General features: G+C 39.3%; 1 protein-coding gene across 3 annotated transcripts; it reads left to right on the top strand.

Annotated features, from left to right (window-relative positions):
- Positions 1-33: 33 nt before the first annotated feature.
- LOC135796932 (M-phase inducer phosphatase-like) lies at positions 34-26129 on the top strand. 3 transcript variants are annotated; one of them, XM_065309054.1, is made up of 3 exons: positions 34-250; positions 23860-24834; positions 24925-26129. In XM_065309054.1, the coding sequence occupies exons 2-3, from the start codon at positions 23870-23872 to the stop codon at positions 25175-25177; spliced, it is 1218 nt and encodes a 405-aa protein (XP_065165126.1). In that variant the 5' UTR covers positions 34-250; positions 23860-23869; the 3' UTR covers positions 25178-26129. The 3 variants fall into 3 exon arrangements, with proteins under 3 accessions (XP_065165126.1, XP_065165125.1, XP_065165127.1); XM_065309053.1 differs by lacking the exon at positions 34-250 and adding an exon at positions 23438-23676; XM_065309055.1 differs by lacking the exon at positions 34-250 and adding an exon at positions 23718-23796.
- Positions 26130-26520: the final 391 nt, after the last annotated feature.

Here is a 26520-nt window from a genome sequence, read left to right as displayed (position 1 = left end):
CATCTCGTATTGAGAACGGTCGCGAAATAAACGCGAATTTCGTTTGTGTCGGTTAGCAACACTTCGCGCAATTGTTTTAACGGTCATTAAGTCATTTAGCGTCATCCCAGTGGCATCATTTTTTTCCGATTCATTCAACCCTGCACTGAACGGATGTCTGCAGCGGCAGGAAATCGGGATTTGCGTCTTCTGTAAGCAGCCCACCCCGTCGAACATAAAGTACTGCATGTGCTGCATGCAACGGTAAGAGGTAAGTCACATTTTGCATACGAACATACTATAAATAGCGAACGAAGAAAACCGTTCGCGCCCCCGGCGAACATGCGTTGCGTGCGCTGCGTTGCGTGTGTGTTTAATCCCTTTGCACCGCGTCTTACGCCAGTACAGTACGCCACGCATTGCACATATTGCGTTTTGCTTCCGTTTATTCCTGCTTCTACGCTCCCCTACGCGATGCGACACTTTTATGACTAAGCGTGGGTTGTGAAATCTTACGGCTGTTGTTACCATGTTACCCCCATTAGCAACGCAGCATACATTTATAAATAAACTACGTTTAGACAAATGACGAACGACAAATGACACATTTCGGCAAGGAATCATTAAATTTTCGGCTTGTTAAGATCGCAGAACGTGATTTTCACGCATTAATACTTTCAAATTTATATAATATATGCAACCAGGCAAACATAAAATAAAATAACCAACAGTTTATAATCCTTATAATAATAGACATCAACATTACTTATTTCAATTGAATTGAGCGCATATCGATTTAATGCAGCCGGTATTACACATTGCACGTGCTAGAAACGCAAATAATAGGACCCTCATATATTTCCACCGCAGCCAGGCGGGTGTAGGTATTCACATTATATTCAACACACAAAACAATTAAGTTGAAAATTTTAACGAGTTGAGACGCGAGTTGTAACTAAAAATAGTCACAATTACTCTGGTGTGTCTGGTGTTATGATTATGACGGTATATATCACAAAAGTGATGACTAAACCGGAACTGCAACCGAAACAATTTGATTACATTGTGTGGCATCGTAGTAATTTGTTAATTCCCAGCGGCCAGCGCATAATAACAGAAATATCATCTTACAAACAAAATATTATGTTATCACCGTTTTTATTTTGACTAAAAATTGTTAATTCTAAAACGGTTCGTGTTTGCGCGCCAGACAAAATATTGATTAATGCACGAGGGGGTGCTACAGCCCTCTCAAGTCTGCACGGGGTGCACATACTGCACACACGCATGAACAACAGATCCGGCTTCCGAAAAAAATACCAATGGGTATAAAACATGTTTATTTTATGGTAAATCCATCCCTGGAGTGATTCAAATGACCAAGTACTTACATGCGAGTACTTTGATCTGTCAATGTGCGGTGTTCAACCCGCACGATGCCTCACGCATCGCATTTGAAACGTGAACCGTTAAATTAACACATGGGTGTTATAATTTTATATGCAAAAATGTTAAATTGCGCGTTTTTTGATGAATATCTCTACTTGTGGGTGTTTACAATCACATTTTTTTGATTGTGGAGATGTCTGTAGGGGGTGTGTATGGATATATAAATAAAAATAGTAAAAGTAGTGCTTTTGAGCACGTGCGCACGTGTGACTGATAAAAAAACGTAACGCGATGCCGCTGTATATGCAAAACGCGAACGGAACAGACAACGTTTAGTATTAGTAAATCCCGTACGCGCACGTGCGTGATTATAGACCAGACCAGACCAGCAGACAAACCCTTGGAGGGCGTCTGGAGATCCTTCAAGTCTTCCTTCCGCTTTCTAAAAATTTTTATACTTTTTTATATTTTTATACTTTTGACACTATACTGATATTGATCGGAGAACCACGTTGGATACTTTTACTCCCCTATAGAATATAATATAGAATATTGCACTGCAAATATGAGTCATTTCTATGTGGTGCTTGGTTGTTGGGTGATGCATAGTTTATTAACCTCTGGTATCACATTGAATAGTTGAATAGTGCGCGCACCCGAATTGAATTGAACATGTGGGTTGTCAGTTACGTTGCACACGACGCGTCGCGTACAATTTTTATATCGCTGTGTGTGCACTGGGGTGCGTGCGCGCCCTTATCGCCCGCTCGAATCCACCCTGTCGCGAGCCACACCAGGTGCGCCCTTTTCCACATTCGACGCTGGCGCTGGTGCTGGTGCAGGCGTCGCGCGACGTAGCGTACACTCAATTCGCACAATGCACGTCTAATGACTAACCCGTGTACTGCGTACCCCGAATTACGAAAACAACGTCTCTGGGAGTGATTTTCGTCTTTCAAATCTTTCGCTTTAAAATATCTTAAATTATAGGTTATGTTAATGGTATTTTCTTATTCGAATCTTGATTTTTTTTATTTTGAAGTTAAATTTTAAAATTTATAAAAAGAAAGGAAGTGTGAATTAGAAAAGTAGATGTAGATAGTTCCTTTGGTGGTCGGTTGGTAGCCGTCTAAATTTTATTTTACGCTTGCCCAACTTTTACCGGACGCCGCCGCGAAACGTGCAATGACGTGTGTCGTACTCGTTGCCCGCCATTACCGTAACGACCCCATCGCCGTTGGGCACTTGGTGCCCTTGTTTATCCAACGCCCGACGCGCACATGCGGGATAACGATAAACGGGCGCGCGCCGCACGAAAATCGATAGCGCACCAATAACGCCAACAATACAACCTGGCTGATGTAAGACTTAACGGTAAACTCTACATGCAGTGAAATCACCCACCACCATATTATAAGCGGGTGGGTCTAAGTCTACCCACCAACTGCCAATTATTTCACACCATTTCCATTTCCACCAAAACAACAAAAATTTATGCCAAAAATTAAAATTCCACGTGGCACCTGCTGCCGAATATTAATATTCATTGACCTATAATACGAAACATTTTAATTGCGAAGGTAGAATGTCCTTGAAAGCAGAAACAACGTGTTGGGGTTTTACTTCCGCACTTTTGCTTTCTTTCTTTCTTGAAACGTTGAGGTCGCGTGCGGCGGTTACTACTCGGAACTATCATAGCATAACGCGCGCCAACGGATAATGGACGAGGAGTAGCCACGTTGGGGCACGTGTCCTGGATTTCATATGTGAGGGGGTGCCGTGTTTGAATCGTGCGACGCGTGCCAAAACTTGAACAACTTTCTTTACTTTACTGCATTATAAGTAACAATGCACGATTGATACAACACAATAAACGTAGGGAATCACATATGCTTCCACCCCTGACTTCTTAAGACCACGCAGCTTGTGGCGCGTGCCAAGAAATCGCCAAATATTAATGTAAACAGCTGGCGAGTCAAATCACAGCTGCCCCGAGGGTTTAACCCGAAATTATTTGGTTATTAGTGTAAACAAATCATCAATTGATTATTAAAAATTTCGTGGGGTTAACCTAGAAATAAGGATTTGATGAAATTTAAAATTTTGCACAAAAGAAAAGAGTGACATGACAGGATGTGCTCAATTCACCACGGGGCACAGGTAGTGGTTACAGGTGTACCTCCTACCTGGCTATAACCTATTCAGTGCGATACCTTTGTACCTCCCCATCAGACAACCCGCAAAATATCTTTTCGCATCACACGTGTCTCTTTATCGAGGTGTCAGTTTCGTCAAAAGTTGAAAATTTGTAGAAAATTTGTTTGTGCACTTTTTTGACAGTTTTACAACACTTCAAACCCTTTTCTTAAATTCTAGACACTTGAAAATCATTGTTTTAGGTGTTTGTGATTAATTACTTATCATATCTGTCTTGACTCCTGATTAGTTGTTCATTTCACCCCTTTTTTTTATTACAATAATAAGTAACGTCCGTTTCTTCCGCATCTTGTCCCCATTGTACCCGGATTCTTCTCGGTCGCCTTTGCCTCCGATTGTTGTACTCTCCCTCGGCTAAGAATGAGATTGTTTTGCAGCTTTGCAGCTTTTGAGCTTTTCACTTCCAGGTTTGGTTCCGTTGCGTCTTTCTTCCCCGTCCGTCGGAGGCATGTGTGCAAAAATTCGTGTCGTTGGCGTGCAGTGGAAGAAAAACGGCGCGACCTACCCTAAGACACGAGCTTAGGGTGGTATACCGCGCCACGAGGCACGTGCCGTTATTGCAGCTGCAACGATTATGCACCGAACGTTCGAATACCTCCGCGCTATATATACCTATATATAAAAATAAAGCCGCGAGTATATCGTCTCTAGTCTTCCCCCAGAGAGAGGAGAATTGTGTAGGTAGGGCGTCTTGGAAATAGCGGAACAAAATCAGGAATCAATACATTGTGATACTTATTGACATTTTGTCTGGAAGGGTGTCTTGACGTATACTAGTATTACCTACCCCAAGAGGGTACCGTACCGAAAAACGTTCGAATTAAAATTTCCGTTAGATCTAACGTATATAAGTTATTTATAGCTATTGAAGGTATTCCCGAATTTGGAGTGACAGAAAGTTGCAATTACTCGGTGCAAAAAATAAATCAAGCATTTTATTGTTTTCAGCCCTTTAAAAGGGTATTCCATGGTGGGTACATTCGTGTTTAGTTGCTTACATCACTTTTTTGGGCATTTTTTTCCATCGTGAGATAGTTTAAAGATTCTCACATAAACGCCGTTTGTGATTAACATAATCTGCCACTTCCGACATGGGCCAACAACTTCTCCTCCAGCATCTTCAATAAAAAAACGTAATGGATTCAGTCGTGTGATGTGTTTGTGTGTAATTGAGAAACAAAAAACTCCTTAGGCTGCAGATGCAAATTAGTTGTATGCAGATTTGTTGAGGGTACCTTCAAGATTCAAGACTCAAACTGTGAGATTGCCGAGATCCGAGATTGCACCTTTCCGATGCGATCAAGCCTACCATATTACAGGCTGGAGATTTAAATTGAAGGTATGGCGAGGTGTGGTTTTTACGGATGAAGGGTTTCTGGAGATTGTGGGGATCTTTTAACGACCAAATATTTTGCGGATTTTATTCATATTCATTAAAAAAAAAATTCTTGTTGTCTGCGTTTATGAATCAAATATTTATCAAGACTTTGTAAGCTCAACGTAAAGGAAGCACGCACCATGCACAGAAGCTCAGTGTGTTCCGCCGGAAGTCTTCTTTCATATATGAAGAAACAACCTGTGCCCTTGTACGCAGACCTTTGTTTTACTTGAGTGTGTAGATTAAAAACACGCGCAATGTGCCACTGAAGTAAGTGTGCTTAACTTTGTACAATTCACAATTGTTGCACGTTACATTCACATGGTACCCCAGCAAAGACTTGATCTTTATCTACCCAGGGCAGCACTTTATCTTTTTGTAATAAATTTTGATATAGGTACACTATTTACTTTCTACATTTCTTGAAATCTTCAATATTTTGAGTGGTTTATCAAGAAATTGTTCGGTACCCTTTGATTTCAGATGACTATCTTACTTTCTAAGGGTAGGTCCACTTGCTGTACTTGCAAGATAAAAATCTTTCAAAATTTCAGCAATACTCGTAAAATTCATTCATTGCGGTGTTTTTACGCACTCGTAAATTTATAAAAATATTGAATGATGGGAATACCATCTCATATCAGCTGATTTATGAGTAAATTTATTGATTTAGCTGAACTATGTTATTTATTATTCACTATTATTGATTTTGATGTTGTGATAACATTTGAATCTCTTCCGGTTTTGTGTTGGAATTGGAAAAAATATCCGCAAATAACTTACTTTCCCAGTAAGCACAATAATATAGTGTGGTAGTGGATTATCGGAAAGGTATGCCGGCGCCAAGGATGGTATTATGTCGATGAACATATGAATAGTTGCTATTCACAACACCCAGACTCGTATTGAATTTTTTTAGTGGAAATCTTGAAATGATTCTTCATGGTATGTCGGTGTAACCTAAGTGTAAGTGGTGTTTCCCAGCATATTCCTAGAGTTCAGCTACATCTCTTCCTCTTTGTAGGTCTTTTTTAACTAACTCCAAGAATGTTTGAATGGGGAATATCTTGGAAAAGTAACAATATTCTTCATTCACTCGTATGATTTGAACTGGAGTCTTCCGTGTCAATATTGTGTGGTTTGTGTTTTATTTTATTCCCATTCGTGTTTCTCAAATATTGATAACTGTTATGTGAAGTGATAAGGAATTTATTAGCACAAGTGGTGGATTTGGGTTTGTTTAACTTACCTACAAGGAAGTTTAATGTTGTTAAATATTGATTGCTTTTGCTATTTTGCGGAATACCTTCAAAGTTCTTGGACAACGAAAAGACACAAAGGTGCGGCGGCGCCGGAAGCCGTAACTTTAATATTACTCCACTCCCTCCAACAGGTTTCTACGTGTTGCTATGTGAAGTACTTAGAATGACAATTTGAAACCTCTGGGGCCTAGGTAAAGGTCTGGTCGGTAGCTCTGGCAGTGATTTGATGTGCGGCGGCATTTCTGAGTATTCCACTAGCCAGAAACCGCATGGAATATGAAATTTTTCACCGACACTTGACGTGAACTTGACTTAAGCTGCTGTTTTGTTCGCCAGAGCTTTAGATTGTTCAGTTGATAGGGTACCATACCAGAAGGCAGATAAAACGAGAGAGAGATTTTTTTGTATTGATTTTCGTAATTTTCGCTTGTTTTACAATTAATACCGCTGCTACTGCAACTTGTTAACTTTTGGCGCGTATTTTTGCATTCCGCTTTCATCTGCGTTGCATCTCCGCGGGAACAAGTCGGCTAGACACCGCAACCACAACCGCAGATGCTATTTCTTTCCAACCAGCATCGGATAACTTTAAAACACTGCGTGGTTTTGCAAAAGCGCGCCAAAAATCAAGACGCATCACATCACATCTCTGGTGTTCGTTAAAATACCGTTATTGTATCACATCTTGCTTCCATCACATGCGGAAAACTTCTGAGAGTTCTCGTGCAAAACAATAAACATCGGTTATGATAACATATCTTACAAAGGTACCGCTTGGGAATATAATAATGGCACCCATAGAAACATTAGCACTTTGAATAATATCGATTGGTATTTGTATAATTGCGCTGGTGAATGGTGTAAAATAACAACTACCAGCATGTGAGTAATACAACACTCAATTAATTTTATTCATGCGTGTGATCGGAAGCGCTTTTCGCGCCAATTATGCAATGATTCCATGAATTATGTTAAATCGTTTACGTGCGGAATGTGTTTTGTTTACTTCCCGCCAAAACAATCACAGCCCGCGCATTTTTCAGGTAATCGGGTGCGATTTTAAACCATAGGCGTGCGAAATATTTTAAACACAAACAAAAACTAAAATTTATGATTTTTTTTAAATCAAAACTAATAATTTTTTATTATTGTATTCATTTGTGCTTATTTTTATGTTTTGTTGTATTTTGGGTTAAGTAATTTGTTAATCTAATGGTGGTAGAATTAGTGGTACGCCACTGGTCTAGTGTTTCGAAACGTCTTTGAAACATTTTTTCAACCTGGACCGGCGAATCAGGTTTTTTTCGATAGGGTAACGACCCGAATTTAAATTCCCTTGGAATCCTCGGTCGGTTAGGGCCAACAAGCCAACGCGAGAAGACAAAATCGAAAAAGGTACTTACAACTTATGTACTACTGCTTCAATCAAAGGAAAAATTGTATTTACCAAAAGAATACAATGGTATTAGATGTGCAAATTAATACATCCCAAAAACCAACGGTTGTTCATAAATAATTGAAATATTTTAAAAGTTTTATGTTAAAATTTAGTAATTAGTGCAGACTACCCAAAGGGTTTTATGTTTTTTAAGTCTCTGAGCAACTTTTTGTGGGAAGAATCTTCGTTTCCTCTTTTCTCGCCGTGAAGGTACCCTCTAATTGATTTTATTACATAATGACGGTATGAACACGACTCGTCGGCCTTGGTTGATGATTGGTCCCTTCGAGATGTTTCCCAGAAGTTTTTTTTTATTACACACATTTTTTTAAACCAAAATTATATTTCACATCTAAAATATTGGCGTTTGTGTGTCGCTGATAAATAATGAGGCCTCAACGGATTTTCTTGATCGCATCGATGCGCATCGCGCACTTTTTTCCCGCTAAAAATTTATCACAACGCGGCGCGCTGCGGTTTATCAAATTTCTAACGGCTGCTCTCTGGCTGCAATCGCATCGTCAGCGTCAACAACAAAACGTGTGTAGCATACATGAGTAGTTATTTAACCAACTCAAACATATGTACCGATAAAATCCACCACAATATATAGTCGAATTTATTGTTGACGCCTTTTGAACCTTTGCAATATTTTAATTATAGATGATTTCAGTTTACTCATACGCTTCGCGGAAATCTAGAGCGATAAACATTAGTGATGATGTAATTGCCGCTCTCTTAATGTGTTTAATAGATTGCAGTGTGTTTTTTTGCTCGTGCACTTGTTGCAAAATACTTTTTAATCGTTTTCTTGCCTTCAAATGACAAGTGCTAAATTTTTAGGGCGTTGTTCCTAACAGGTTTTGTCTTGGAATGCTTTTTTGTCAGTGATTGATGAAGACAATTCGTTTCGCTCGGTTGGAGATCAATTTTTGCTTAAAAATTTAATTTTGCCAATTGGAATTGACTTATTTGCCTTTATTGTACTTAAGTACACACCATCTGTTCGTGTACTTGTCTTCTTAGTACTTAAACAACGCAAGCGCAATTATTTTATACGAGTTCACCTTTAAGTCGTTGTTTAAAGGTGGTTTAAGTCAAGTTCCACAAGACGCGCAGTCGTTTCAGATGCTGCGCGCAGAGCTTAAAGCTCCCAAGACGCTGGGAAGTTCATTGTACGAAGTGGCGGTTGGTTTCGACTTGTACACCACCCCTCCCACCGCAAGAGGCAAGACGCGGGCTTTCTCGCGGCGAGAAGAATCGTGCGCCACGAAGGCACAACTCGGTTTTATTTCAGGCGTGTTTCAGCATCGCGCGTAATTGCCCTTTAATTTTTAGCACGACACACGACACAACCGCTAAAAAATTACGTGCAACACAAAAAAGATGTTAAAATGAATTTTTTACAGTTTGCAGAAATAGCTGAAGGGAACGTGTCGTTTTTTGGGAATTGGAATATCACGACTGCCAAATGTCAAATAAGTAGTTATATTGTTAAAGAAAAAAAGTTTGTGTAATGTAATAATTTAGCTAAATTGGCGTTGGCCTTGATTTTGCTGCCTGCATGTGTGGTTTATACTTGTGGTAACCGCATGGTAACGTTTTTATTACTTGTGCTGAAACAATGCACATGTGACATAACATAACGAACTTCGTCGTAGATTTTTGAAAAATTCCAAAATTATTTCTTCACTTCCTTAAATTTACTCAAATTCCGCAGTCGTGTTGAAACACGTGTTGTAAACATTCAAATGTATGATTTTTGATATTTCGGTATGTAAATATTATAATACGGATCTGTTGTAACGGTCGCGTTTACAGCTTATTTTCATTCTCGGCACGTCTTTGTTTCACTGCTTCTCCACTGAAGAAAAAATCAGTATTTCCATGATTGCTCTTTTAACTATGCATAGCCTCTGGTGACAACATGTGTGCAACACATAAGTTTATTCTTACATCATCATTAATAATGCAAATTCTGTGTTGTGTCGAGTTTACATTTGGTTTTTGTTCTTTTAAAAGCATTCTAAGCCTTCTAAATCTTCAAACTCGGCGGGATATCTTTCAGTTGATTATCATTCGCATGGAGCTTTCGCTAGGTCCTCGAAACATCACGGATAAAAGCTTATCCGATTGCGAAAACGCCGACGGAGACGGAGATTACGATAGAATTCGAACAGCAAAATGCACAATGTTCACATATTGTTCAAGAAACAATCAGTAATAATTTTTTTCTTTTCCTTTTTTGTTGTGTGTCATATTTGGCTGGATTAACGTTCATCCTCAAGTAATGTGTCAAAACACTGTTTGTTATAGACCTGCTATGAATAGCATAAATGTAAATACTACAAACATTGCTTTGTATTTTATTATTTTTCTGAATTATCCATGATTATTCTTGTATTATGCTTGAATTAAAACAGCTGATGCTCATGTATTCCATGTGATAACATTGTGTCGACTCGCGTATTTTATTCGAGGTATAATTTCACACAGTAACCAAATAACGCGAGTGATAACGCGTTGATAACTCTATATTGAATTAAATTCGTATGAATGAAGTCAATGTTTTGACTAAGTGTTATTCAACTTAGCAAAAAATTATCCATCTTTGCAAATTCATTGTCTAAAAATAGTTAATGTTGACTTTGTTAATATTCAGTGTAAATATCGTGGGTGTCCAATATTTACATCGTATGTATTAACAAAAAAAGGTTTTTTCGCACGTTTTACATCACTATTAGTAAAATTTTCTCTGGTTTTCTCCTCGATTATCATGCGCAACTAATGACCACTTGCAGTGGTCAAGAAAACGTTTTCACATGCATATTAATCAAACCTGGTCCGAAATTGTGCAAATCCCACACACTCCCACAAGTCGCTTTGTTGTCTTTGTCCACCAGCAACAATGCTCAACACTGCACACGAAAATTAGTGTCCAGATAGGCATTGTGCTGATTTTTCTTTAAACCTCCTAATAGTTCAACTTTGCAACATATAAGCGCCGCTACTCGACGTTTCCCACGTCATGCCAAAAAATAAATGTTTTTTTCCAAAGCGAAATTCAAGAGTTTTCGAGCTCGGAGACAAGTTATCGAAGAATGAGCAATGAAGAAGTTACGACTTCTTTTCCGTGGCGTTGTATTGTTGGCGTCCCTTTAAATTCTTAATGTGTGCGTGATTAAACCCACCGCAAGACGAGGCCGGAGCCAGACAGGTCTCCGGACCCGCATTGTGTGAAACTGTGCTTTGTTAGGGGAAAGATGAACGTCTTGAAGGAACACCTACGCGCACCTATGATCGCTCCCCCATTGTTGTCGCGAACAGGTTGAAATGGAATCATGCGTGGGATGCGTTCGGTGGTGACATTCAGGGGTGGAATTCGGGGGACATTGAGTGTTGTGATAGGTTTTTTTTCGGAAAAATCATAAAATCAGCTGAGAGTGTCTCGGCGGCACGTTAAAAACGTTGAAAACGACGTTTAGAAAGAGAAGACCGGCGACTACCTACTGTGAGGAGCCAATTTGTGTTTTTGGGTTGGGCATTTAGGCACTGCTTGAAACGAGATGAGGGTTCAGAGAAATCAGCTGAGATCCCGCCAAAATTTTCTGTCCCTTTAAATATTTTTTCTTCAAAAAAAAAAAAACTCTAAACATCTAAAAGTCATATTAGATTATTTTATATATTTTATTTTTCGATTTCCTTATTGAATGAATTTTTATTTTTTATCAATTGACTGTTGTGGAATCAGCTGTCTTCCCGCCAATTTCGTGTTTGCTGGCGTTAAGTTATCTAAAAATAACACTACGTTTGCCGGCGATAAGCACGAAAGTTGATTAAACATTTATTCATCGCGGCAAGTTGGTGTCGATGTGCTTTTTGGGCACGTCAGCAGAAAAAATAAGTTGGATTTTGTTTTATTGAGTTATGGCTTTCGGAGGCGTAGAGAATAAAAAATCAGCTGATTTGTGTTTGAACCGGTCTGTCCCTTTAAATTTTTTTCCGAAAATAAAAGCCAGACTACCTGCACGCCAAGGCCGGGCCCTTCTTCTATCTGCTTTGGGCGTTGCGAAGACTTTAAATGCCAAGTTTTGAGAATCAAATGAGTGCAATTTGTGTGCGCCGCATTTCGGCACTGCTTTGTCTTCGGCATCTTGAAGAATGGCAAACAATTTGATGGTTTTGACATTCAATACTTCCTTTGGGGGATTTCGTATCGGTTTCGTTAACGATTGCTCTCTTACCGCAATTTTTGGCGCGCTTTTTGCCACTTAAATTGTTAGATTTGACTTTTATTTTGCTCCTGTTGTAAAATCCATTAAACTAGCACTTAAAGAGTGTTTATAACCTTTGCAAAATTCAGCAACTGATGCTAATCATAATTTACAGCTATGATAAACTTTATTGTCTAATAAATTCTTCCGATAATCATAATATTTCGATGTGTAATGAACCCCATCGTGAGAAATCGATTGTAGATAATGAAATCAGTTCAGTGGAATTTTTCGGTGTTCATTCATTCAATCTATGAGGCTTTGAATCGTCTGATTTGTATCGAGGTCACTTTTTGGCGCCAAAATGCCACCAACATAAGTTACTCGCGTTAAATGCCAACGCAAACATCAAACAACCCCTATAATACCACCATCAATAAAAAAGAAGAAGCGCTACTTCATTGATGTTTTCGGCTATTGAACCGAATTACTCTAGCAAACAAATTCCTCGGGCAATAAAATAGCTCTAAGTACACGGCTCACATAAAGGATGTGTGAGCTATTTTACTCTCACACGTTTCCAACTATAGAGCAAGTTGTGAAGATGAAGTTGAAGGCGGTCTGAGGCGGGAGCGAAAAGACCCACGCTGAGAATCAAACCGAAAAATGCGAGAATTCAAGATTGCGATGCTATTCTTGGTGCACGCACGGATCAACCTGTTTCTTGAAAAAGCTCAGCCATTATTAAACGAAAGCTTAAAATGTCGAGCGCGATTTTTTGAAAAGAATGTAGAAGCTGATCGCAGCCGACATTTGCTCTACATTTGTTTGATATTGTGGAGAAAACTACCGCCCAGATAGCAGTCACAAGTGATATCATTGTATAGATATCCGGTGGAGACTTTACTACATTTCTGTCATAGGTTTATGAGTTTTTGGAAAAAATTTACATCTTTACTTCCGAGTTTTCTAAGATTTTACTTGTTGATGTCTTTGTAAACCCTTTTTCTTCTAATTTTATTCATTCCGGTGCTAAATACTTTTGCGTATTGTAATATTCAGCGCATTGAAATTCTGAGTAGCATGTTATTTGTTTGTCGATGTTTACAATACCTTTGGGAAACGCTCCTCCAAGTGGGAATTGTCCCGGTTCCCGAGCGCAAATCACACGCCTAACAATATCGATTTTTTGCGATTTTTTTTTCTCTCCTATATCTACATTGTGACCATTTGTGTAGCGTTATTAGTGTAATATAATTGTTGTGGACAGGAAGTCTTGCATTGAGTTTACATAAAGGCGCTGAAAAGATCATATGGTTTGGATTTTATGATTTGTTTCCTTGTGGACGCTTTTCGAAATTTGTGCACTTGTTGTGTTGCCGAGGTCGTCTATCTGCCACCCGCGTAGCGCCGACGCGCCGACATTTTTAAAGGGCCATGGGAAAAGTTCCAGTCAGCTGATATGGGTCGAGATGGTTTAAAGCGTTTAGAGTTTCGAGCATTAGATAGATCTTGGAAGACGTCGTCGATTCCGAGAAGGGCGGGAATTTAAAGGTCTATCTTTGTTTATTCTTTGCCGTTTTTCCTCTTTTGCTCTTTTCCTTTCTACACATGACCGCACCGCACTTCTTTTTGATATGTGTTTTATGTTGTCTTTGGGAGTGATAAAGCTCTTCTCGTCCATGCGGATACCTGTTGTGTTTGCCCATTTGAATTCAATTCAAAAGAGAGACTCGAGTATAATTTGTCTCCGATATTCGGCCAACTTTTGACTTTTTATCCACGAGATTTATTGAATGTTTTTGTTGTTTGATTGTTATGTCGTCCACGAATCTCACAATTGATCCACCTGTAAATGTCGCTTTGTATGTTTTACAGGTATAGAAAGAACGATTAAAAATTTATTTCATGATCATAACCATACCATGGGAATCAGTTTTATTTTGTGTGGTGGAAAAGTTTTGGAGGCGAGAAAGCTATGCGTTGGTCGGTGCCTGCTTTTTTGGCGGTAAAAGTATCTCGGCGGCGCATTCTAAAATAATAGCCGACCTATTTTTATCTTTGAGGATCTTTTCTTTTTGTTTTCTGCTTGTTTCTGAACATGAGGTACTCATAATTAGTCTTGGGCAGTTGACCACAAAACTGGGGACATTTTTCGAAAAAGTGCCAAAAATTTTGAATATTTACTTTCAATAGAAGTTTATGTATACATTAAACAAAAATAGGACAAAGGTAATCGGATATTACTACAGGTTATTTAATTTTTTTGCTAAAATTGATGTGAATTTTCGAAAATCCACCAAAGCTTCCCGAAATAAAGAAAATTCTTGTGTTTTTAAAGTAATCTATCAATATGAATGTCCATACCTAAGAAATGAAATATGATACAGCAAAACTATCCAGAAATTATGGCGGGAAAATTTGGGTTTGCTTCTAACACGCACTCCAACACGCAGCAGGTACCATGCCTTAAAAATCACTACCTTCCCAAACCTATATAAATTGCTTTATAGCATAAAATTAAACGAATTGCTTTCGGCATCGGAAATTTACAAGACCAGAAGACGAATTCCGGCAAAACTCTGGCACTTTACTTCACCTGTGTGCAACATGCAACATGTTATTGCTATTTACAATTAAGTTTACATCTTTACGACGCACCGTCGTATATCTACCCTCGGATTATGCAAAATTCCTCGTCAAAATTTAAATCTCCAACGGTGATAACTAAACGCGTCCAGCCCACGTGGCGTTTGCCATTCTGATTTTGATGGGTTTACGGGTGTGCAGCTATGAAGTCAATCGACGTGTCACAAATATGTCACCTACCACATGCTGTAATCGTATAAATTTCACAATAAATATTCGCTTGCAATGTGTCGAAAAATGCGATATTAAATTTCGGTCTTGGGCATGTGAGATGTTTTTGGTTACAAACTCTACCGTCTGGCAATCGTTGAGGTGCTTTTCCAGTGATTTAACCCGTTTGAGCAATGTGTAAATCGATTTTTTACACATTGTTCACCCGAACACAATCGGATGTAAGAAAACCTATATGTGCACCGCGCGCACGGACAAAAATCAAGTTTAGCGGAGCCGTTACGACACATTGTGGACGCCAGTGACTTGTTTTTCGTCAGCCTGTTTGTGCTATGCAACTTTCAAAGGGACAAAAGTGTCGGCAAAGTGCACTTGCAAATAATTTGTCGCACAATTATCGATTTTTCTGCTAAATCACTACTGTAATTTGTTATTCTTGTCAACATCTTTGCTTTTAACTATTCCGACTCTTAGTTAGTTAAATATTGTAAAAAAAAAAACAACTGTTGTTTTAATTATTTGTTTGAGTAGTAATTATTTCGATATTTAGAGCATTTGCTTGTTTAGGACTGATTTATTTGATACTTTTAAGTTTTTCCCTTGTTGGCGATTTTCTGCATAATCATCTTTGCAATTTTTGCCGCATTTCGTTCCGCTTTTGCACTTTTTGGCGAAAAACGCCGACGACCGAAAGATAAGTGTGCACTGAGCACCGGATGAGTCCATGAAATCGACCTTCTTAAGAAAACAAATCGACACCAGCAAGATGCTGGCCCTGGTCCGATAAATACTATTATTTTTAAAGATAGCTCTTCCTGTTGTTCGACTAAGTGGACACACTTATCCTATTCTAACTTTGTTCAAAAATTAGCATTGGAAACTGTCACGACGAAAGAATTATTGAATAATGAAGGCAGAAGGGCATTTGTTCTGGACCTGATACTGATTGGAAAGCAAGTCAAGCATGAAACCCACATCCGAGTAACTTGAGTTGAGTTGCTGGACCTATTCTACACGTTTTTGTGTTTTTCTGTGACTACCAGAAAATGATCACGTGCAGTAATCAGGTCTAATCGACTTTTTACGTGCGTGCGTCGATACGTGTGAACAGCCACAAAGGACCAGTGTTTTTGACTGATCATAGGGTTGCTTGCATATTCCAAACACATCTCAGTCTGTGTAAAAAAAATAAGAAAAAACGAAGAAACGCAAAGACCATGAAGACCGTGGTGTAATAATAATATGATGCTGGTTACTTGTTGGTACTCCGGCTGTGGCAGGACGCAGGTGTGCCTGCAAAGTGATCAAGCGTGAACATGACGGCGAGATTTTCTTCTTACGCAGACTTTATGTTTTGCCCATGCTCTGCCACGCGAATAATGAGAAAAAGAATTAGCAGGTGTAAAGTACGTACGCGGGGCTTAAATTTCGAAAGTTCAAAATTAAGTACCGGAATAAAACTTTTTTTTTGTGTTAACCACGTGAATTTTTGCTGGCGGTTGAAATTCTTGTGCCGATGTGTTGAATAATCCGAGTGGCAAATTTTGGGAAATGTCCACAGAAGAAGACACGTTTCACTTGAGTTGTGAGAGGTAACAGCGTAGTAATATTTAAATGGAATTAGCGGTACCGACGAATTATGACCCTTCAACTGAACAGAAGAAGGAATCTGTAAATCTGCATTCCAAGGCTTTGAAGAGAAAAAAAAAACGTGGAAAGAAGCACGTACGCCTGAATTGCTGAAAATTTAGTTAAATGTCTAAATTAATTGGTTCAGGCGAGTTTGTCTGATGATGTCTGAAGGTCATTTATTAATACTTACCAACTGGATGTGTTAAGTCGCAACGTTTGACGACTTTACGAGATTTTTTTAAAGCCAGCTTACCAACATCTCTTCCGCTGCCTCGCCAACATGCCCAGACGTGAAAGAGTAAAAAAGATTTTCAGGAAATACCGCACTCCCACAACCCGAAAATTTGTATTCAATAGAATTGTATATCCTCAAAGTGCGGCCGCACCTCAACCAGGCGGACGACGTCTAAGGCCCAGGAAATAAAATAGAATTATGGCCACACGCTAACAGAGTTGTAACCTTATAGAATTATAACAATATTAAGATTATAATCCTATCAGGATAATCCTATTTCGGCATGATTTATGCAAAATCATGCTCACAATGGCGGTGAACAAGATTGAACAACGCAAGAAGACGTAACACACGCAACTTTGGGCACTTGGTGGAGTACCGCGGCAGTGAAAAGAAGCAAGGAAGCGCGACGTCCGTGGTTGGTAATAAGGAATTGAAGGTGATTGCTTTGTATTTGCGTTTGAATGCCACTACAACGTGATGTCTTGGATTTGTTTGTCAGTTTTGTGTTTGGAAGACCGGATAGAAGAGTCTTGCGCATCCGGTAATCAACGGGAAGACAATGGAATAGACATGAGGGTTTAGGGTTCAGGGTACAAGGTACATTCACCCGAGAATATTATTCGACTTGGTGGTCTCAGAGATGGCGCTAATTTAATTGCAACCTGTCAAAAATTCTACATTTTCTACAGTTTAAGACCAATTGAAAATTGAAACTGTCTGGACCTCCCAGGATTTTTGATCGTGATGATAAAATAATTTAATTTTAACCACCCGACAGACTCTGGTTGAGTGTACGTGTACTTAGACTTGCCCAAGGTTAAAATCGTTCATCTCCCTGCCGTCACAAAAAAGAGACTGAAAATAAAAAAGTACCCGACTGCAGGGCACTGCTATGGGTTTCGTAACGGACGGAAAGAAGCGCAGCGTCGATGCGCATCGCGCGAGTGACAGACGACGCCCAGTTTCGACTTGACTTAAGTTAAGTCACTGTTATACAATAGCCCACGTAATGAACAACTCGTTTTTCGTTCTCTTTCGTCTGTAGCTGTAGCCGAGAGGAACAAATAAAAAATAAAAAAGAACGAGACAATAAAAGTAGGGATGGTGTTGAATATAAATTATATAAAAAAAAACGGACCTCGACCTTACAAAACACCCTCATCTACATCTATTACAATATCCATAATAATAAAGTACCTGATTGTACTCTGAACTAAAGAAATGCATATTATGCAGCAAAGCAGCAGGATTCGGTTTGTTTTCAGTCGCGGTCACGCCACTCTAGACTTAAGCCAAGTCCGAGATGCTGGTAGTTGTGGTACTGGTCGGGCGGGATCTTGTTCAGCTTGTGTAGAGAGAGACGCAGCGAAAACAATCGCCGGGCATCAACTTGTCGGCGAAGGTTATAAACGCGAAGCGCACAATCAAAGCTCCAACGGTCGCTCGCTGGTTGCCTGAAAGCGTGAAGCAGACTTTGTACACGCGCGGACTTAACTTAAGCCGTTGGAGTTTGCGCACGCTAGAACTTGGTACTTAAGTCGGTTAAACCCTTTACTCTGCCATGACGACTATTGAGTAAATCTAGGCATAATAAAACTCACCTGAAGACAAAGCAATGAAAATAAATAAAAATAAACAAACTTAAAATACCTGCAGGTACTACAGGGAGAGAAAAATAGAAATTAACTGGTTTTTAATTACATATGCAGATAAAAAGAGTACTCGAATGTAAACAGGAAGGATTCAAGGTTTTCTCTCAAGTTACCAGAGCAAGCTCAAGGACAAATCGAGATAATTCTAATTTTAATCTCTACGAATTGAAGCGAAGTAAAAATTTTGATTTTTTAACAAGTCCGTTGTGCAAAGGATGTGTGATTTGGGAGGAAACCACAACTTCCTGCGACACACTGCCGACAATTAACGTATCTCAGCGAGGCGAAGCTGAAACAAAAAAAAAACGCACTTGCGCTTTAAACTTACTCAATCACTGCTGCTTCACAATGGCAACAGGAACAGGCTGGTTGTGTTCAGCAGGGCTACAAAACTTATATAACCTTGGATGCATCTCTTGCGTCGCTCGAATCTTGGAAGCAACGGTCGGGTTCAACTTGCTCGTTAAGCTGCGTGCGTTGCATTTCTCTTTCCTCTTTCCCTATGGGAGCGCTTTAACCATCCTTACTTCTTGCTCTTACTGAGTCGGAATGTGGTCAGGCAAGTGTGTTTTAAAAGCCGCGCGCGCATACGAGACTTGAGCGCAATGAATACACAGCGCACCCTCATCTCATACGCGTTTATTATTTGAGACTAACACGTATATTATGACTCTACAAACATATGTTGATTATTTGTGGAAGAGATTTCTTACGAGAAGAGTTACAAGTTGAAATCTTGAATGTATGATGAAATACTGGGTCAAAATATATTTTCACACTAAGTTTACCCTTGGTACAAATACGGATATTCATCCGATTCGACGAATATTGGCTATTATTGAAATGGATTTAGAATTTTTCATTTTGTGGACAGCTGATGACCACACCGCATGAACTAAGGGTTTACCAAATTCTCACGATAATTCTCTTCTCGTGCAACCGATTTTATCTTAAATTTAGAGCGCAAAGTCTTCATTTATTTCAGTTGAAATTTTTAAGCTTTTGTAAATCTAGTGTAATTAGATTGTTTACTTTTATATTTATTTTCTTCACGAAAAGAAAGCTCTCAGTAGTTGGATTTTTGGATTATTTCACAGGTATTGAGATAATTTCTATAATCATCGTCTACGTCGGGTAAATTTTGCTTAACGAGGTTGTGATGCATTCATAAAAACAAAATCTTCAGTCTCAACTTTTGCCTTTTTTCCCTTTTACCTTGAAGGCAAAAATTATAGTGAAATGGGTTGTTATCACGCAAGAAGGTAACACCACACCTTAATCTTGGCTACTACCAGTATAATTATCATATCGGTATTATTTTGAGATATTCTCGAATGAAAGTATTCAGAAAAACATGAAAAAGTACTTTCACAACACTTTCATTTAATTTTTTTTCTTCATAATTTTCAATATTTTAATTTTTTTCTTTCCTACGTTAAATTTTATGTTTAAAATAGCAGTGGTACCTACCTGTTCCTGTTAATTGCACTTGTTGCTTTGTTGTTAATTAAACCATTACAAGTTATTTCCCTCGCATGATCCCTTAACGAACACTCTTGATTGCGCATTGTGAATGTGTGAATTTTTGGCGGTTAGAAAATCTTACAAGATTGCATTGCATTTCACCCCGCGCATTGCAAAGGGGAAGCAAGCAAAAAGTGGCTGTTGCAGCAGCTTCACTTTCGCTTCGCGCGTCTTTCGGAGAGCCGGAACTACCTGGAATACGGAAGTTTTTGGCGGGCGAATCGGATACGTTAGGGATCACCCTCTCGGGGTGTTGCAGCACCGCACATATGATAACGACACGCACTCTTGTAAGAAATTGGGGTTGTGAGTTGAAAGTAGGTACATCTGCTGGACCAGCAAAGACGCTGTGCGTAAGTGTGCATATATGTAGTATATAGGCCTGAGGGGTGTAAATGTTTATCACAATGGAGCACGAGCCCGCGCTCCTTTGTCATTCACCCGAGTTTATATTTATATTCTCGGTGGATATAATATCCAATTTGAATTTGAATTTTTCGGTGCGCTTCATTGAGGGCGCCGCACAAATTACGTTTTCCAACCGAATTTATCTCATTCGCGCGCTTTTTCCACCCGAAAATCACCCAAAACGTTCGTTATCAACATTTACATAAAGGTGTAATGACTTTATAAGTTATTCAGAAGGTACCTACCGTAAATCTCCACATGTTTAAGGGTTGAAACAACAAGTGTGCTAAATTGTTATTCATTAATAATATTTTCTCCACATTTTTTACACACGTGCAGAAAATGTACGTTTTCCACACTAACGGAGCAAAAAATATGAATTACGCTTACTTATCGATGATAATTGTTTTAATTACCTATGGGGTAGTTGTACCCAAACAGTCTGAGCGTCATGTGCGCCATGGCGCAGATGTCGACGCGCTCCGCTGGACGACAAAGTCGCGGACCGCGACACCCTCGACGAGTGCGCTACTTACTTAATAGACAAGTAAACACTTGTTACCCGCCGGTTGCATATTTTACTCGCGCGAGTAACTTAACTGCGCACATGTTGGTACATATTGCGCGGGCAAAACCCCCGAGAAATGATAAAAGCAACATTTTAAGACAATTTTATTATTTATTTATACAATAGCTAATTAGAGCGTTGTGAGATTACGCGCGCGGTAACAAGCCACCAATCGAGAGGGGGTAGCAATTTTTTTTTGCATGCGTATGACCTCGCAAACGCAACGGCGCGGCCTTGCAGCTGTCTGGTGGTGAAACGACTGGTTAGGGGTGAGTGTGCCCTATATATCCAACATAAATGTGATATCAATTTATACAAAGTGATAACGAAATTTTATTTTCTAAAAAAAGGTTTTTTTCATAAATTTCTATTTTTTTACCGATTAATTCAGATATGTAAAGAATTAATTTATTTTTATTTAATTTAATTTGTTTCTGAACACCCTGTATAACTGCAATTGTAGTGTACGTTAGATTCTACGTGCTCTATGTACTCCTATTTACATGTGTTTGACGTGGTGCACCTTATGCCTGAAAAAACCGAAACTAGTATAGAACTTCTTCAGGTCAGAGTTGACGCGCAACGGAATTACCTGTCCGTTTCTCTTACGGGCCGTTTTTTGATATCGCACCTCGACGTGAGAATAGCGGTTATCGGCGGCCGGGTTCTAACCCGTTCCAGAAGGTCCAAAAACCGCCGCGATCGTCCCGTCGTGGGATATCAACGTGTTTTTATCAAATGTCTCGTCCGAAAAGTTTGATTAATCAAAACGCATCTGTCTGTCTATCTGGCTAACTGTTGAATTACTCGTGGAGACTTTCACCGTTTCTTGTTCTTCGAGGCGCATCTCGCGCGCGTATTTGAATGAGAAATTAGAATTTACCGTTTGTAACGCGCGCGCTTGGGCGTTAGACACGTGCTATGCAACGGGGTTGTTTACCCCCATGCGAGGGCCGAGCATGTGCATGATTACTTTTACTCGCGCGCGAATATCAACGTTTATTAAACGGAAAAATAACTGACATTCGAAGATAATTGTTGAATATATCTGGATTAAAATGATTCAATTGTTGGATTCTGTTTGGTTGACAGGCAGGGTTCAGAATTCAGACACGTTTGAGTTTTGCGAGTGCAATTGCAGTGTAAGAATGCACGAAACGGTCGAATAAAAGACGCTATCAGAGTGTGAATGCACTACTCTCACTTTCACTCGCTGTGCTGTCTCGACAATCGATTTAGGGTGCATTTTTTCATCGGCGCATTTCTCTTCCTTGATATGGTTCCGCACCTTTTTGGGATTCGGAAGCTGGAAGTGCACCTTCAGCCGAATATCTGTATCAGTCCGCGAGGGATGGGATGGGCCCGTGAGAATGTGAGCGCTATGGGAATTTGTTCCGCAAAGAGTGTGCGAAATCTTCTTCCTCGTCGGATGACCAGTTCCGCACAACAATCGTTCCTTATTAGAGCATAGAAGAGAATAGATGTGGAGTAGGTTTTGCATTTTCTTTGCACACAACCCTCGTATGTCGCCTGAGGAAGGTAATTAGATGCAAGGGATTTTAAACCCCCGCAAGGTTTCTTAGAATTTGTATGAATATGAAACACGTCTTGAAGGATAATTAGGTGTTTTGCTAGTTATTATTGCTTGGAGCATGAAAATTGCATCTTTTCTTCTAAAACTCAATTTTTTTTTTCGTTATTTGTGTTTAAACTCAGAAAAATTAGTCTAAATCGATTATTTAACAGTTTTGCTGTGGTAATAAATCAATCGATCATTTTTGACGTTTATACTCAATGACCTACAACCCTTATATTATTTAAATTATAAGGGTTTTGTGTAAAATTACTAAATCTACCTGAATCTGTGACTCTTTTTCTATTTATCAATGACATTTGATCTGATCTCTACTTCTACGCCCCAATAAAACCTGTTAATATAAAATTTACCTCTTTTGAATTAGTGCTCAAATCTGACCATAGCAACAATGTCTTAATCCCTTGAATGAAAGGCTTCAATGTTTCAATAACAGACAACAACACTTACACCTGATTATCTCAAAATTTCCCAATATTAAACCACCTTTGCTCCACAAAGATTATGCTGTAATGAGGTTCCATTCAAAAATTTCAACTATAAATAATCCTTTTATGGCCTTGTAATTTTTTCGTTAGAAGCTGTTATACATTACATCGAATGTTAGCAATTTGTTTGTTGTAAATGATAAGATTTGACTTTATTTGCAAATACAGTTGAGTGCAAAATGCAAAATTTCGAAAATGCACAACGTTATTCATAGATACATGACAGTTGACCTATATAATCGATTTATTTTTTCAAAAATTACAAATTATTATGTCTCGATAACACATTAAAATAAATCTGTGTAACACAAATTTCTGGTATTATGTTTTGGGAAGATAAAATATTTTTATTGATTTACAAGTTTTCTGTTTGAAATCTACCGCCTTTTTACAATAAAATAAAACGCTTTTTTGCTGGTCATTCTGGTCATTCTAACGATTTCTTTTCGGACGATTCGCTAAACAACCATCCCTAGTTTTTATTTTCTATTCTCATCTAGTAGTTCAAGTAGTCTGCAACATTTTTGGCGCCCAGCGACGTGCTCGCGCAGGCATGTTCAAGCCCTATACCCCTACCCTTGCGCTATTCGACGCTTGGTATAAATCGTACCCGACTGGCGGTTGAGCGTCAGTGTTCAGCGATCGTCGCTCGGCGCAGCTTGCATTCCGCAGCAGTTGTAGGTTGTGTAGTGCGCGCGCTATTTCTTGCTTTGCATAAAGTTGTTATATTTCGAGTGTGCATCGTTTTACAATTAACTCTATGCTCTTTGGATATATCTCGCCTATCAAAACAGCTACTAGTTCAGTGCAACGTGCAAATAACTCGCTATGTTTTGGGATTCTATGACCGATATGGAAACTTATCAATTACCAAGGTAAGTGTTGGTGGTTGGATGTTGCGAGCCGGCCGGCAGTTCGGTTCGCGCGGTTTGTTGTTGGTGCAGTTTCAATGTTAACCTTGATTTTACAACACGTGGGATTAAATCTTTCTGTTTGTAATTATCTTAGTGATTGTGGATTAGTTTATTCGTGTCTAATATTACGTTTTTCTTCATCAGGCCCGTTGCAATGGAGACCAAAGAGTGCAGTCCTGAAAGGATGTGTGAACCTAGAATGTATGACAACAGCCCGTCGAGGATGTCTTACGATGGTTCGCCGAACTGCTCATTCACCCTGCGCCGCATTAGCTCAGACATCCTTCAGGATAATAGCACCCAGGATTCCGGATACAGCCCCAGTGAGCCTAAAGTTTCCCCACGTCGCCATTTGTCTTTCGGATCCATGAGCGAGGAGTTCATCGATCTTTCTGATATTGAAAATGACACAGAGAACCAGCCCCCGAATAAACAATTAACCGGCGAGTTCTCCAAGTTGATTACTGGGTCGATCAGCGACGCGCTCAACACCAGCTCACCGAAATGCTCCTTCAATCGCCCGCCGTTGAGGAGGCCCTTCTCTGTCATTGGCACTATCAATACTCCTGGTAAATCTCGTGCCAGGAGTCTTTTTGGTGATCTGGAAAAGGCCGAATCACGCAGTTTCAAACGACCTGAGCCACCCACCGGTTTGGTTAGCCCGTTGTCTGCAAAGCGCTTCAAGGTTTTCGACAGGCCGGTGCGACGTGTGGAAGCTACAACAATTTTCAAACGCAGCGTCTCCACACAGGAGATGATCAAAACCGCCATTCATCGATCAAGCACCGAACCAGATCTCATCGGCGATTACACCAAGGCTTTCAGCCTTCCACTCATTCCCGGACGCCATCAGGATTTGAAATCCATCACTCCCACAACTGTCGCGAAGTTGATTAATGGCGAATACGCCGATATCGCATCTTTTAAAATTATTGACTGCCGTTATCCCTATGAATACGAAGGTGGACATATTGTGGGTGCCAAGAATCTCTACACTAAGGAGCAGATCTTGACGGAGCTTTTGCAACTCAACAAACCTGAAGATTTAGTCCAGGAGGAAAACAAGCGACACATTTTGATTTTCCACTGCGAATTCTCCAGCGAACGTGCTCCTAATTTGTAAGTATTGACACTTGACACAAAATAATAATTTTTTTGCTGTAAAATTTACATTTTACGATGATTACTAATAATTTTTGTTTATTCTAGATCCCGTTTCTTGCGAAACAGTGACAGACGTGAGAACAAAGACTTCTTCCCCTACCTGACCTTCCCGGAGGTGTATCTGCTGGATGGCGGCTACAAGAATTTCTTCGAAACGCACGGTGAACTGTGCTCACCACATGGTTACCTGCCAATGTTACATCCCGACCACGAGCAGAATCTGAAGCACTTCCGCGCCAAGTCGAAAACCTTCAATTCGGACATCAAGGCGTCCAAATCGAAGCGCATGGACTCCTAGGCACAAAACAACAAACCGACGAATCCCAGTGTAATCATTGAGTACAAATCGACTCGGGTGTACATATAATTTTAGCAAGCCTGAGCAAATTTCCAAGCACGAAAGCTGTACAAATTTGAATGCGCTTTGAATGGAAATTGGGGGAAGCGAATTTTCGCGGACATAGTCCGTACGCAATCGACGGGCTTGCAGACGAAAGAGCAACGTGAGGGAAATTGATTGATTTCGCAATGCTTGTTACGCCAAAGTTTATATTTTAATTTTGTTATCCACCCGCTGGCGCATCTGTAAACCAGCAACCAGTGCAATTTATCGAAAATACGCGAACATGATCTGGGCGGCTCATTTTAAATACTGTACAAATAATCCGAGCCGCCCCAGATAGCAATTTTTGAGCGCGCAAAACGTTTTAGTTTTATTTTTTATTTTTTTTTGTTACGTTGTTCGAAACTCAGTATTTCACTGCTAGCTAATAATACTACCTAATGATGATATAATTAGTGGTGTCTTCATTTAAATTTGCAAACACGAGTGCAGTAGCGCACCGGCGATTAAAGTTGGGTGCGAAACAACGAAAACACAAACAAAAAAAAACATTGACAGAAAGGCATGAAATTGTAGACGCGTATTGTTGCAACGATTTAAATTTTATTACTTTTATATTTTCAACAAACTTTATTGTACATACTTTTTTGTGATTTTTTACTTATTAGACTGATACGCGCGCGCCTCGATCTTTGCAATAAATATTTATAATTATTATATACACAAATATTTGATTTTCAATGTAAGCGTTCGATTTTAAGCATAAACTATATTTGTGAGTGATAATAACTATAGGAATAACTTATATTTGCTGCGTTTTAATGGAACTAGTATGAAAAATGTAAATAGAATAAGAAGAAAATTATTACAACATTTATGAATATATATTTTACATACTGAAATGTAAGTTCTGTGCCTGTATTGCAAATGAATTGCTAAAAGCAATGCTTTTGTTTGGACATTTGTCGTGTATGGTATGGTGTGGTGCACAGAATTACAAGTTATGTATTTTGATTTAAAAATAACGGGGGCCTTTTGATAGTATAGTTTTCTGCGAAACTTCGTGCGTGCAGTCTCTCAATTTTAGATGGCGCTGCACTACAAATAAAATTTTTAACCATTTTAATTATTCGCGGCCAACAATCTTTGCTGTTGATTTGCGATACACTGGTTATTTTGACGAGGTTTTAACCAGAGATGAGACATCTGCAACTATTCTGTTCGCTTGTTTTTTTTATAATTGTATTATCAAAAAATTGAATTGTATTGTTTATTTCTTTATTTATCGGCAAATTTCG

This window comes from Atheta coriaria, unplaced genomic scaffold, assembly GCF_025399875.1.
Source record: "Atheta coriaria isolate IRGN ID8LTWV9N9 unplaced genomic scaffold, Caltech_Dcor_3.1 hic_scaffold_8_pilon, whole genome shotgun sequence".
Classification (NCBI taxonomy): domain Eukaryota; kingdom Metazoa; phylum Arthropoda; class Insecta; order Coleoptera; family Staphylinidae; genus Dalotia; species Dalotia coriaria.
Note: the sequence above shows the minus strand (reverse complement) of the source record. Positions and strands in the feature narration are given on the sequence as shown.

Bases quoted from the DNA above. Each gene is read 5' to 3' on its own strand.
- LOC135796932 (XM_065309053.1), top strand. From the start codon at position 23,630: ATGTTTTGGGATTCTATGACCGATATGGAAACTTATCAATTACCAAG. The intron at 23,677-23,859 runs GTAAGTGTTGGT...TTTCTTCATCAG, and splicing joins GAAACTTATCAATTACCAAG to GCCCGTTGCAATGGAGACCA. The intron at 24,835-24,924 runs GTAAGTATTGAC...TGTTTATTCTAG, and splicing joins AGCGAACGTGCTCCTAATTT to ATCCCGTTTCTTGCGAAACA.